The sequence below is a fragment of the Morone saxatilis genome, unplaced genomic scaffold (genome assembly GCF_004916995.1).
Source record: "Morone saxatilis isolate NCDOM2014 unplaced genomic scaffold, NCSU_SB_2.0 Contig2, whole genome shotgun sequence".
In the NCBI taxonomy this organism is placed as follows: domain Eukaryota; kingdom Metazoa; phylum Chordata; class Actinopteri; family Moronidae; genus Morone; species Morone saxatilis.
In genome coordinates, this window is record NW_023339762.1 from 3,605,666 (window position 1) to 3,620,718 (window position 15,053).

The 15,053-nt window shown below is 40.7% G+C and overlaps 1 protein-coding gene across 1 annotated transcript in view; it reads right to left on the reverse strand.

Annotated features, from left to right (window-relative positions):
* The window catches only part of kiaa1549la (KIAA1549-like a), a gene marked incomplete in the record, with an annotated part of 101,197 nt that overhangs the window by 62,034 nt on the left and 24,110 nt on the right, over positions 1-15,053 (reverse strand). Inside the window, 1 exon segment of the mRNA XM_035664260.1 lies at positions 1,104-1,802. Within this exon segment, the coding sequence (XP_035520153.1) occupies positions 1,104-1,802 (699 nt within the window).

Below are 15,053 nucleotides of genomic sequence, written 5' to 3' on the forward strand. Positions count from 1 at the left end.
AAGTCATGCAAATAAAACAGTTGGCAGTTGGTTAATAACAAACCTGTCAAGATTGAATTGTCAGTTTTCTCATAAATGTCAGTATTATTGTCAATTTGAAAATACATAAGATGAAGTGCGCAGAAAATAGAAATCCAATTTCAATGTGCAAGGGAGAAGAGCATTTTAATGTCAGGGGTTGATTTAATCCATCTAAATCATCTCTAGACAACACAAATAAGTCGGATACATGTCAATGAGAGGTGTAAAGGAGGCTGGAGCAAACAACAGGGAGGCAATCAATCCATTCAGACTGAGAGTGATCCCAAATCCCTCTTATCCTCCCCTCACATCACCACATGAGGACGTGTTGTATTGTGAAGCGATGTGACAGGAAATACTGGGCAATCGGATAATGCATTTTGTTCATTCTTGTGTTGGAAGCTAAAATATATGTTGAGGATTTACCTGGTTGATGATGTCACTGTTACTGTGATGATGGTATGACAGGAAGTGGAGAAACATGGAGGTGAGGATGATGACAATGATTATTAACGACTACTCAAAAAGGCTGAAGGTTAAACAAAACCACTGACCTTTGCAAGGCCCACCCCCCTTACTCACTGTTGCCTGTCAAGCTTTCCATTCTCATGTATTCAGTGTATTCAGTTTACAAAGACGTTGACAGTTTTACCATCAAAACTAGTTTTTTCTGAAACCAAAGCAGGGTTCTCATTTCCATACTATCGTTAAATTCATTGGCTAAAATCACAATATTGCTAGCAGATTTTATCAGCTAAAATTGTGCTTAAAGACTGAAGGTAAAGCTTCCTGTCCCAGGTAAAAAGTCAACATCCTCACCAACTGATGATTTGTGTAGGACATGGAAATGAGGATCTTCATTGTTGTTGTATTCAATGCTGTAAGTACAAATGTGTCTTATTAGAGCCCCATGCACATTGTTTTGGCACGTGGAGAAATCTAAGGTTGACAGGTCTGCTGTGCTGTGTATGGATGCTAAGCCATGATTGGCCAATTGCTGTTCGGGGGAGGGGTTTAACAAGCGATGAATTGCACCACAAAAAGTTGAAATTTGTAAAAGACCAAACAGCTCTGCACCATACCCAAACTGGAGCTGCTGTTGCTGTTGGAGGAGTTGCTGTTGACGACAACCAGAGAGACGTTGCCTGATCCTGCTGTCTCAGTGTCTCTGTTACTGGCTGGGGAGGAGGACGAGGAGGAGGAGGACGGCAAAGAAGAGGCTTTTGTTGCGGAAGAGGAGGAGGAGGAGGAGGCCTTGGATGATGATGAAGAGGAGCCTGTGGCCCAAGCAGCTTTAGACAGCAGTCCTAAAGGTTTTTCTAACACTGGTGCCTGCAGCTCCACCGTCTCTGCCAGCATGGTGGAGACTGATGAGAAGGTCGCCTGCTCTCTTTGGCCCTCTCCACGTGTCTGCAGCCTCTGCTGCCCCAGCCAGGCAGCCGCGTCCCTGGGCATGCTTGGCAGGTTACCTCCCTCTGCATCCCTGGGTCTCCATTCAGCCCCGACTTCAGCCCAGGCGCCTCTCCCCGTCATAATCCCAGTCTCTGCAAAGACTTTGGCACCTGCCACACGTGCTCCTGCTTCTGCTTCAGTCCAAACCGCTGTTCTGGCCCCAGCAAACACCTTACCCTCAGGCAATGCTCTGGGTCCAGCTCCAGGACCGCCCTCAGTCCCATCCATTGCATCTTTGTCTTCAGACCCAGCTCCGTTGCCAGTCCCAGGGGTGGCTGAGAGGTTGGAGGGCACAGCCCGTCTCATTGACTCATGGTGACCTCCCTTAGCTGTAGGAAACAGGACAGAGAGGAAGATGGAGGGAGGGGTGGGTGAAAGAAAAATAAGACAAAATGTAACTTAATTAGGAGTTATGGGAAGCAGAAACATTGTGGGCAGTCTTTGACTCATCTGTCCCACAGGCCGGAGCCTCAGTTCCTTGTTTAACTCATATAATGTGTCCTTCCATACACACAAACACACACAAAGTCCTCAAATCAGTAGTCCACATAATGCCACCACAACTTTCAAACTACCAGGAGATTTAAAACCGCTCTACTCGCACTCACACACTCTCATCATGAGAGCATGCACACTTACACACCACTCTCCAGCAAATATGCACATATGCATATTCTTCCTCATTCTCTCCTCCGTCTCACACACACTTATCCAAATGGATTTAAAAAAAGCTCTAAAACTGAGATTGTGGGGAAATAGTAATAATGTCTAAAGTAGGTCACTTATGTTTTTAGAGGATAAAGCATAGGAAATTCATTTAGATGTTCCAGAGTGCATAAATTAGGACACACACACACACATACACACCCTAATCAGCTGTGATTTCACTGATACTAATCTGATCTGTTAGGTTAGCCATGCTAGCCTGTGGATTTATTATTTCAAGAACATACACAACCACTCACGCCCCAGCTCAGCTCATAGCTCAGACCAATGCTGATGGGACTGACGTATATTTTCCCAGCAAAGTTGGTTGGTGTGAGTTATTTGTAAGTAATGACAGTTTTATGGAGTCGTTTTTCATCTTTTCAAATTTTACACTAAATGAGTCAGATTATGGAAATGGAGCAGCAAAGATAGCATCCAGTCAAAGCATTTAGCTTCGGCCTTCATCTCCACTCTGTGAACTGTCTTCATCTTCTCTGTAGCCTCAACAAAGCCTGAAGGTTTGACAGGCTGAGGCGATTATCCTGCCTAATACATTCAGTCTCAAAGGCACCTTGCTTTAGTGGAATTGAAAGATGAGAAAAAACAAGGCTGACCGTCTGACTGGCTCGCTGGCTGCCTCACTGGGTGACACAGTTTATTGCATCTGCTCATTTGTTCTGAAGTAGAAAGGGTTGGCTTTGGCGTCAATCCAGGCTGACGTAGAGTTTCCGCGTAAAATATCGTAAGAGGGAAGCGAGTGCCAGAGAGAGTAGGTTTTTTACATTTATTTAAGCGCACACTCACATCAGCCTGCAAATGTGTTAAGCGTGCATATGTGTCGCACACTTCCCACGCTCCCCATGTCTCTGCGGAGGATTGGTTAATTAAAAGACAGTGATTCTGAGCAAGAGAGGCTTTATAGAACCAGCTCTGGGCTTAGCTGCTGTAGATCCTCTGGACACCTGCTATAAAGCATTTCAACCACCCCGCTATTAACTACCAACACCGAGCAATCTGTTCCTCATTATAGAATGTTACATAAATGTCATTAATAGAGGAAATGAATTGATAGACAATTCATTTGTCAGCTTTATCTGGGTCTATGTTGTATGTTAGTGTCAGCATCCAGGGCTCCATCAGTCGCTTTGAGAGAGGAGAAAACAACAAAGCTAGAAATGGCAGGGGCAATTACTTGGGCACGGCAGGGAGAGTACAGTAACATTCTCGTTAAACTTAACTGAAGAGTCACATTTTATCTTTTTGCAGGAATTCATGTAATCCAGAATCCACTACAGAAGGACTTCTACTGAGAATTATTACCCAATACTGCGGTTCCCCTCAGCTCTACAGGGCATTTTAGCACCTTTTAGCTCATTGTTTCATTCACTCTCAGCAGCAAGGAGCTGTTTTAAGCATGAAAGCTCTGATAAACAAACCAGACGTGCCCAGCACCATACAGCACACGAGTAAGCTTAGCAACTAGCTGGTGAACATAGTGAAAGAATTAGCAGCCAAAGAGTTATTTAAAGAGGTAAAAGGGGTACTTTTTTCAAAAATTGGTGAAGACCAAAAGAGAGCTAATAGAGTGAATACTGTTTTATACGATTCGCCACAACAGTTAAACGGTGATAACATGTCAATGTTGTGTTTACAGCTATTTCTTTCTTCACTACACTACCCTCAAGTGGTCCAAATGAATGAATGAATGAATGCATATAGATTTAAGTTATGCTTCTTTTTATTTAGAATATTAGTTTCTGATGGTCTGAAGGTCTTGCCTGCTCTGATTTATGATTTATTCAAATATTTCCTTTTGTTTATAATTTTTATATGTACTTACTTACAATGTACCAGTATTTCTTGCATTGATGGACCAGTGTATAGGATTTAGTGGAATCCAACGTTGAAGTTGCAGATTGCATCTAACTGAACACTGCTCGCATCTGTATTTGATGACTTGGAATGGAGAACAGGCTGTGAAGTATTTAGGAGAAACTACAGTGGCTGTGAAACTTGTGAAAAATGCAAAAGAACCTATTTACAGCCAGTGTTTGGTTTGTCTACTCTGGGCTACTGTAGAAACATGGCAGTTCATCATGTCTGTAGATAAAAATTTCTTTCATTTAAAATTTCATTCTATAGTAACGAAAACAATGATTCGTTTATTCAAGTTATTATACATGAATGAAAACATAGTTATGAATATTATATTCCATTTCTGCCAAGAGAGCCTCCTAAATGTTACACACTGGACTTTGAGTTGTTCCAGCACTTTTTACCCCTTCCCTGATAAGGACTAATATATGCCATGAGTAACAATATGACTGGGTCAATAATGGAACCTGTCTGTTTGGATAGCTATTGGGAATCAATTTGTTTGAATGGAGTAATGGAAGGATGAATGAATAGATGGAGAGATGAATGAATGAATGAATGAATGAGTGGATCAATGGCTGGTGGGATCATTGGAAGGACTGTACCATATGCATAACTGTTAGTAGTGTTTTGAGTGTTTTCTTCTCCAACAGCTAGCCACCTGCTCTGGCTGAGAGCAACATATGTGACTCTACCATCAGACCTCTGACAAAACGCTAGGAAAGAAGAGCCTCCACTGAGAACAAATATGGACAGGATAGATGGATGGTGGATGATGGTTGGTAGAACAGAAAGTGTGGATTAAAGATGGATAAATGTGGATCAGAACTGACCTGCTTTATTTATTTGGACACACAGGACATTTTTTTGCCTATTTCTGTGTGAGAACATACAGCTTATAGCAGATTATGAGAATCATAAATGGAAATGGTGCACAAAGCACTACTGGTCATTTACAAGGCTTTAGACCAGTGTCATGTTATGTATTGACCATAGTGCCTTGCCAGCTGGCATAGGGTCTACTGCTGCCCCACTGAATGTCTGTAGATGCCAACCCAACCCTGTAAAGCCTTGCCAGGTCACTACAAGCTTTCTGACCATTCAGATTAGCCGTGTCCAGGTGCCAGTGATAATATAATAATAAAAGTCTACGGCCATGGCTTCACTCTCCTCAGTCCCGCGTAGCTTACTTGGAGCTGTGGGCCAAGCAGAGTTGATCCATGCTGCCACTCTGACTGTGAGCAGGACAGGTGGTTAGGAAGTGTGAGAATGGTACTAAGCCAACTGGTCCTCAGCTCTGTGAAGCTCAGAGGAAAAAGTGAGGGAGGGGTAGTCTGGTTAGCTGTATCTGCCAACCAGCCAACTGGTGGCCAGTCTTTATTATAGTTATTAAACAGGACAGATGAAAAATAATGCATCTTAATCTCTGTCTCAGAGCTGTCCTGGGCATAATATGTTACTAAAACTAGGCCAGACTTTCTAGTCTAATTTATAAGATTGGGCTACAGTATAGAGTCACATGATCCACAATAATGAAGACACTGTAGTTTCACCTCATTAGTCCGAGCAAAAAAGTGGTCTAAGCCATGGCAGAAAATTGTGCAGCCTCAGAAAGTGATGAAACAGAAGAACACAATGTGCCAAAAGCTGGGCACACTAACGCTCATATACTGTATGTTACTGAGAAGACAGAAGAAAAAGTCTGTGCAGATTGTTGGCATCATATTCCAAGATTTAGGGGGAGTAAAAGTCTGCCAAGCTTTCATAAGTAAAATAATAATAAAATAATTTCAGTTAACAGAATAACCAACTAGCATTTCGGGCTGAAAAAGTTGATGGTTAGCTCAGTGGGTAGAGCTGGCGACCCATGTACTGAGGCTGAGTCCTTGCTTAGTACAGGTTCGAATCGACTTGCGGCCCTTTGCTGCGTGTCATCCCTTCTCTCCTCCTTTCTTGTCTGTCTTCCAGCTGTCCTATCAAATAAAAAAGGCATAAAAAAATAAAAAATAAAAATAAAAATAAAAATAAAAACAATAAAGTTCATGTGCATCGTAGTTCCATGTGTTATCTCAAAGCTATACAAGGCTATACAACTTTGTGAGGTAGAAGCAGCCTTAAATGACAGCAAGGAGAAACGAACTGATTTGAAATTCCCATCATGATCTTAGTGTATGATACAGTACAGTGGTAAACTGCACACAGCTTGTTCTTCTTTACAAACCTGTCCAGGGCTGCATACTGCTGTGTAGGATAATTTAAAGTCCCTCACACAGTTCAATTTATCACTATATTGTATAAATGCGACCACACCAAACAAGATCTTTAGCCACACTGGCTCTATGGATAGCAATGTTGGTTGGTTGTTCCGGACGGAAATATTTTGACAAATATCCGACTAATGACATTCCCTTGAGCTGTACTCAGCTGTACTTCATGTTTAGTAGTAATTAGCAAATGTTAGCGTGCTAACATACAAAACTAAAATGATCACCACCTGTCAAATACCAGCATGTTTAACATTGTTGTTGCGCACATGTTAGCATGCTAATGTTGACAATTTGCCCAAAGCACAGCTGTGTACAGCCTTACAGAGCTGCTAGCCTGGCTGAACACTACTGTAGGTGGTTAAAAAACGAACACAGAAAGACAGCCTGACATACCATTAGCTTACGCAGTTGTTATGGAAAACAACTGCATACTGACACATCCAGCTGACACAGAGCAACATGGGCATTCCGTTGGAGTCGTCCAACATTCTCTTATGCTATCTTTCATCTTAACTTTGGTTTGGTGAACCAACTCCTTTGAAAAATATTTAGCTTAGTTTAGCTTACTAGCCCAAGATTCTGATAGGGTACAGTCGTCTTAGTTTGTTTGCTGGAAATGGCTGTCTATAATGGTTTAATATGGGAGACGTATGGAAGCAGCAGACAGAACCATAAGTAAATTTGGAAAACCGAAACAATAGGCTAAAAGACACTAAAAGCTACGTGGAACTGTATAGTCAGTTATAATTTCTGACTGACAGATATGCATGTATGTTTTTACATAAAATTCTTGTCAATGCATTAAACTGTAATCTGCATTATATTGTAATTTGCAATTTGCAAAATGCAATTTAATTGTCGGTGGTGGGCTTTGTGGCTGAGGTCATTTCTGAAAGATGAACCAAATAAAGGGCATACTATCAAACCATGTGTTAGGTGGTCCCTGGTGAGAAGAGTGAGTCATTTAAGGATGAAAAATAGGATTCTTGTTGCCAATGTGTAATGTTTAAATGACTGATTTTCTCTTAAAAAATTAAGCCTTTGTGGTTAGAGTGGGAGGGTTGGTAACAAGTCAAAGCACGGATATACTCGATGTGGTACGAGACTCAGTGGGAGTAAGAATGGTCCAAAGCCAGTAGGTTTGTCCAACAGGAGTGAGGCCGTCCAACAGGATGGACATGTAACAATTTCCTGGAACTATTCAGGGCATCCATCTGTCTGTGTGGAGGCGAGAACAGGAAACAATTTGAATGGAGTCGAACGGATGGATGGTCAGGTAAACAGATCAATGGATGATGATGCAAGGAGAATACCCAATCAGTGTCATGTCTATACCGAAAAAATACACAGAGATGTTTTTCATGGTAATATTTGGTCGGGCATTTATGAGTTTCTATATTTGCCAACAGATTAGTGTGACCGGGACTGACGCTTTGACAGGATCTGACAGCACCAAAGTGATCCAGAGTGTCCATCTGTTTGTGTGAGATGGAGTACAAAGTCAGTCAGGATGGATGGGTGGATGGATGGGGAGACGCAAAAACATGGCAAGGCAAGATGTGACCAAGACCATCATACCATTATTAGGCTACCTGGGCATCAAAAACAGTGCATCTCTACTAATTCCTCGCACTGCAATTCAGAAAACCCAAGTAGAGAAGTAGCAATTCTAAGAAGTTTATTCTCTGAGAGGAGGAAAGTGAGTAGAATTAAGGTAGTGTGCCATCTTCTCTCAGTAATACTCAGAAGAGCTGCCAAAGAGTGAGAAAAACTGCCTGACAACAACAGCTACCCAATGTGTGAACTGCCTGCAACAGAACATGAACTAAACAGGGAATATTAAAGAAAAGCACCTTTGTAGGTTTAATAGTTGTATAAAACCATCATATACTAATTTATTTTTTTCTCATGATTGTTTTTTTATCAGTTATTCTACAAAGCCAAGCCAAGCCAAGCCAAGCTGTGGTAAATGCCATACCTCGTCACACAATTTATCCAATTCGCACACATAGTGGATGGACGGATGACGAATAGCTAATGGCTAAGGTTGAAGCACCTCGGTTTCTGTCAGTTGCATCACCTTCTCATTTGAAAGGGACACACACAAACAAAACCCAGTAAAAGACTTCAGCTCATCACTTATTCTCTACTTGATGTGATTTCTCTTGGGATGTCATATGGGAGCTGCTTTGCCTTGACATGGCAGTACTGCCTCACTTTGATATTACAACGCCTGATGTAATACCATGGCGTCAAATTGAGCTCAATGGAATGTAAATTTAAATCAAATACTAGGTATGTCGCTAACATTATTGCAATGTATGTGATACTGTCACAACATACAGTTAATGAGGATATTATATTTGTTTACAGAAGTTGTAGAAGCCACTGAGCTCCTTGTGAAAACGTCAATAGGCGTGTTTCCTGTGTTGTTAGAGCAATTAGGAACTGTACAGTCAAATTAGTGGCTCCACTGCACCATGCCATCGTTGTCTTGGTTGCTTCTGCTCAACGTGATGCCATATGAAACTGACATGGAAATATCCCACTCAAGTATATGTTCCTTTACATAAAGATATATATAAAAGAGAAGAAACATGCAATCTACCTAATACAACAAAAGCTAAAACCCATTCAATTTAAAAATGATTGAATCATTTAATCCTACTGCTTTACAGCCGTAGTTAATATTTTAATTCCCTTAATTAAACAGGCCATCGACATACCATAGATGAGACTGAGTAGGTTTCTTTCACTTTGCGTGTGTGTGTAGTTTTTGGACTGGTATGGGGGTTGGGAATCACAAAAAGTCACAAAATGTCAAGGCAAAATGCCATTTTTCACAGCTGTTTAAGTCGAACATTCTGGGTGATTGGGTCAGTTCAGTCCCAAACATTAAAGAATTGCTGTGTCAAGCTCTGTCATGCGTATGTATCATCGCCTTACTGGAGACTGCTGGGGGGACAGAAAAAGTAATGAATAATTGCCCCTTTTTTTGCCTCTGTGGATTCAGACATGTTTTACAGTGAACAAATTAAGAACCTGAGAGCTTTTTGAACTATCCATGTTCAGTTTCTACTGTAGGACACTTTGACTATAACAAGGCTTTGATAGCCTAATGTCCTCCAAATCAAAGAGGAAGAAAATAGGAGATATAAAAAAGGATGAGACGTTTAATATGCTAATCCACAGAAATTCCCTGTTTCAATCTACATGTATTAAAGACACTTAACTTGAGCTGCGTCCAATAAAAGAATTGAACCTCAAAACAACAAACTAATGCCATCCAAATACCAGGCCAATCATTAGATGAAAAGAAACGAGGCAGAGACTGAACCTATTTGAGGTAACAGTAAATCAACAGCTCCGTTCAGCTTGACAGCAGGGCTGCTTCTGCTGCTGGGTCTCTACAGCAACCGCAGGGATGCTGTCACCAGGGTAACCATTACCATAGATAAAGAAGGAAACAGAGTGTTCTGTGCTTATGTGACGTCTGCCCTGTCTGTCGTGCGTTGCCCCGAAATACAGCTGTAACAACAAGCAGTAATAAGGTGCTATGATGTTATCACAACAAAAACAACATCAATTTCATGCAACAACCTTCATCTATGCGATTGAGCAGAGCACAAAATGAATTTGTGTTATTTAATAAATACAGAGAAAATTACACTCAAGGATTTTATGGACCGAAAATATTTCCTGATAAAATGAAGTAAATGGTCTTTTGGCTTCCAGTTAAATTAAACCACATGATCACAATCACCCTCGAAGTTTTACAGAAATAAGACAAAGACCAACCTACTGTATAGTGGCATCAGTGCCCTGCATTTACACAGCTTATGATAAGAGGCCGCATTAGATATCATTTTTAATGGCAGGATGAAAACACATATGTGGGCTTAACACACTGTGGCAACAGTTCAAAGATAAATGATAAACTGACCCGTAAATTGTTTATTAATCTGTCATGATAAAATTATGAGGAATTACAAGGATTAGTTGGCCGCATGAACAGGGCACACAACAAATCAAAACAGACAAAAACAAAATGTCTGCTTTCGTTTGAATTGATTTCCTTCAAAAGGATAATTTATTAAAATTTAATATTGCAGCTATAGAGGACATGTGTTTTCAGGAAGGGTCAGTGGTGATGAAAACAAAACTAATAGTCAGCTGTAGATTATATTTAGACCTCAGGCTGTACGGCCTTCTGTTTGATGTGAGAGGTCAGTGGGCTCAGTAGGTTTGGTCCCCTACTGAACAACCAACCAAATCAACCCAACCCTGCATGCGCTTAGCAAGCCATCATCACGCACTTGATAACATACAAAATTACATTTTTCACACATGGATTTTTTTTATTGCCCCTGAGATTCAGCAAACTGAATGAAACTAAATTTATAAATGTGAAAAATACATACTGCGTGCTATTTTTCTGCCCTGATGTGGATTTTAAAGCAGAATCTTGATTGGACAAAATGCTATGCTGAGCTGAAGAGGATCAAAAATATAACAAAACACAACAGATGGACCACATACACCATATCAACTCATGTTCAAATGTAATCAATGTAAGTTTGCTAAAAAAGCATACCAAATCATAACTCCCAAACTGTGGTATGTATAACGTCACCTGTTTTGGCACATTTGGCAAACACTGCTGACCCTGGAAAATCCATTTGACCCTATGCCAAACGCCATAAGGGACTTCAAGGTCCAGTGTGTAACATTTAGAAGGATAAACATTGTTAGAAATGGAATATGATATTCATAGGTATGTTTTCATTGGTGTATAATCACTTGAATTGTTATGCTTTTGTTATCTTAGAATGAGTAGTTTGTGTCTACAGACAAATATGGCAACATATTCAATCAATTACTCACTGTATACTTGGTTTGCCTGAACTGAAGATGAAGCATCCCTTGTTTCTTCTCTCACACTGCAGGTAATAGGTTACACCAAAGACATCAAGAAACAACTTAAAATATATTCGGATTATATTCACAGGGTGGCATAGAGACCTAAAGGGGTGGGAAATATATATATATATTTAATATTATTACTGAATTGTGACACATTAATAAGGCATTGGGTAGAAATAGCAATATCATACAGGTGGCATTAGAAATCATGTTTTATTATTTATGTTTTGTTATTTTTTGTGTTGAATTTGACAACACTTGACACCAAACTGGGGGTGACAAGGCACACCCTGGTCTGGTATGACCAGTGGCTTATCGTGGCTAATGTTAGCCACCCCTCGAGATCTGCCCTGTTCCAATTCAACAGCTGATCACATCCTTCTATACACAAATAAAATAATAATATTATAAAAATAAGACATTTATAAAAATGTATTATAAAAATTGGTGATCGGATGTCCTTTTCTAAAATAATTGACATAATATTTAAGTCAGTGTTATTGTTAATCTATCCTACCAGATGAGTGCATATAACAAGGCTGTGGGTCTCAGACAGCATTAGGACGGTAGGAAAGATATATTACAAGAAGTCGGACATTCACCTGAAAGATTACTAAAGAAAGGGGGAAAACTAATGTGCTATTTATACAGAAATGCACCTCAAGAGAAGACAAAATACAAACTGCAGTTCAAGTGATTTAGGTCTATTTAAGGTGGAGCAGCACTGTTGGTGGTCAAAATAAATACAGATGTCAAACAGCTAGTGGCAGATTATTACACTGCATTCCAGAAATGTCAGAAGGTTGGCAGCAGAGTAATAATAATATTGCCTTGTAGACTGCTGGAGACTGCCAGGTGTCTAACAGGAAGCAAACTAATACAGGGCACTCTGTTGGGATATCTATTATTGCTGGGTTGGTTTGGCTGCCTGGCAGACTGCTTTGCTTCTTATCAAGCATCTGGCATTGTCTGGCAATTTTTTAGGCTGCCTGGCTGCTGCCCACTTCTGCTTGGCTCCCCTGGAGGCTTTACCATGCCATTGTGCTGTCTATTAGACAGATTATATTGTTAATAAACCTGTAGTTACTCAGTGAATTAGTTGCCTAACTGAGGGAGGCCAACCATTATGGTGCAGTGGGTAAGCACTTGTTGCTGTTCATGCTTCTGTTGAAGGCTGATATAGGTCACAGATTCTTATTTACTGTTTCGAAAGTTGTATCTGAGTATTATTCAAGTTGTATTTAAAAAAAAAATCCAAATCCATGTACAGTAGTTGATAAAAGTATGAGAGTGATTTAAGCCAGTAATGTCAGTCACATAGCAATATCGAGCTAAAGTTGGACACATTAGACACATAAGCTACTGGTCATACCAGTATTACGTATTGACTTATGCAAGGATGTGTTTTAATGCTAATCTCTTTAACTATCTATCTGTGAGAGGAAGAATGGGTTATTTCTTCTTTCAAAAAAGCTACACAGTCTTGCTTTAAAATCTAATTTTGTTTGCCTGTTAAGGTGCCATTATTTCCCGCACAGTGAGCACACACATTACATTTTTATATTCTGCTAAATTTACCAACAGTCTCCCGTTTTTTAGTGACCTATTGTGTGTTTTAAGTATACCAAATACGACAAATCATTGCATCATTATGAGAAACAACAACCTTCTCGATATAAGACTGGTTTAGGAGACTGTGAAGCATTTAGTGGCATCTGGTAGTCAAGTTGCCAATTGCAACCATTTGAATATAGCTCAGCCTTCCAAGTGTGAAAGAGAAACTACGGTGACCGTGAAACCCGCAAAAACCAATGAAAGGTCCAATCTAGAGCCAGTGTTTGGTTCAACATTTCTAGCCAGTAATGGCAAATTAAAACAGACTGTTTGTATTTGATTTGATTCAGAGCTAGAGTACACAAAAATGAAACCAGAGTAGCTATGAAGTGTGAACAATCTGAATGTCTAAGAGGAGTTTACCTTGAGGGTTCAGTTTGATGATTGCGTAAGCACACACCTGCAACACACACTTTCACCTACAGAGACTGATCTGAGATGTTCAGTAAGTGCAGAAGGCACATTGCTACACAGACACACACAAGTAGGTAAAATAAGGTAAAACTGTAAGGCAGTAAGTATGCAGTCATGCAGTAATTAAGACAAACACACACAGGCAGGCAGGAAGCAGAATGGCGCCTCATCTGTGCTGCTCTGTCACAGGGTCCCGTGTGACTGGCTAACACAGTCATGTGACAGCTCTGGGGCACTCGGTAGGTCAGCCAGTCTAGCATAAACAGAACTAGGGAGACATCCTGGGCTGCTGAGACGTGCACGTACACACACACACATGCACATGAGCACACAGACCTTAATTGACACGTGCACTCCCAACACACATACATAGACTCGCACAGGACAGCAGACATTTATTCTGAGGCGGAGAAGAAGACTCCAGCGCAAGAACAGTTGGACACTCACAAACGTTCACATTTTCAGTGGCAAAAATAGATTTATACTGGCGCACACACACACACACTCTCTATCTCCGCTTTCTCCCTTTTTACGAAGATAAAAACAGACACGTACACAAAACACCACTCTATCTCCACTTATTCCCCTCTCTTTCCGTCTGCCACACACACACACATATTATACAGGACATACACTCAGTGGCATCACGGCCGCAGAGGCTATGTTTACCAGGACTTATAAAGTAACAACCAGGTAGCACAGCCAGACATGACGACAAAAAACAAACACCGACTGTAAGGCTTAAAGTATGTTTGAAATTGTGCAGTCTGAAATACCTTTCAAAAAGTAGTCTGGATCATGTTAAAACCTTTCAGGAGACTGGAGAGATGAAATGCAGAGAGGGTAGAGCATGTAGCAAAGATCGCGAGGCAGGATCGAGGAAGCCTTTTGATGGATAGGCAGTAACTACTAAAAAAAAAAACATAAAAGTGGGGAAGCTTGACTTGAACATATTTGATAGTAACATCTCCGATCTCCAGCAGAGTTGGAGATTAGCTGGAGCTGTACACACAAGCTCAGACTGAGCTGGGGCTGTGAAGCAGAGAGGCGGCAGATTCTGCATCCATTCCTAAACACTTCTCAACACCCTCCCAGCTGGCTGAAGATAATGCTGGTGCTGTGTTCAGCAACCTCCCATCTGGCCAGTGTGGTAGCTGCTGTGGGAGGGAGGTACTCTCTGGTGACCACCTGAAACACTGCGCGGTGTTGTACCTCCAGCGTGTTGCAGACAGTAGGGAGGATATTCACCATTGTAGATGATCATGTTTTCCTCCCCTTTTTGGCAGCATTTTAGTTATTCTGTGTCTCATTGTTGATATGTGATACACAGCTCCAGCTGCATTAAAAGCACTGCAGATGGAAACATTTAATAGACCATACACACTACACAGTCTGTTGTATTTTTTATATTCAAATATGTGACCATGATGAAACTAAAAGTGACCTTTCCACTTACATATAAGCCGACAGTTGTCTTGAGCCATAAAAAGCAAGACTATGTAACTTTTGAAAGCAGAACTAACATAATCTTGCTCTTACAACTGGTCTGGCATGACCAGTGGCTTATGGTGGCCAATCTTACACAGATTGCTATGTCAGTGACATTACTGAGTCACTTTGATGACTTGATTGACCTTTTACTTGTGTGCATAATTGTCATTTGTGACCCCAGTTGTTCAGAAAATGTTAAACTTGCTTCATCTGAAATAGGGCCCACACTTTTTTTCACAACCTTCATTTCTTAGTGCACAGATATACTTGATTTTAACCATGTGGTCA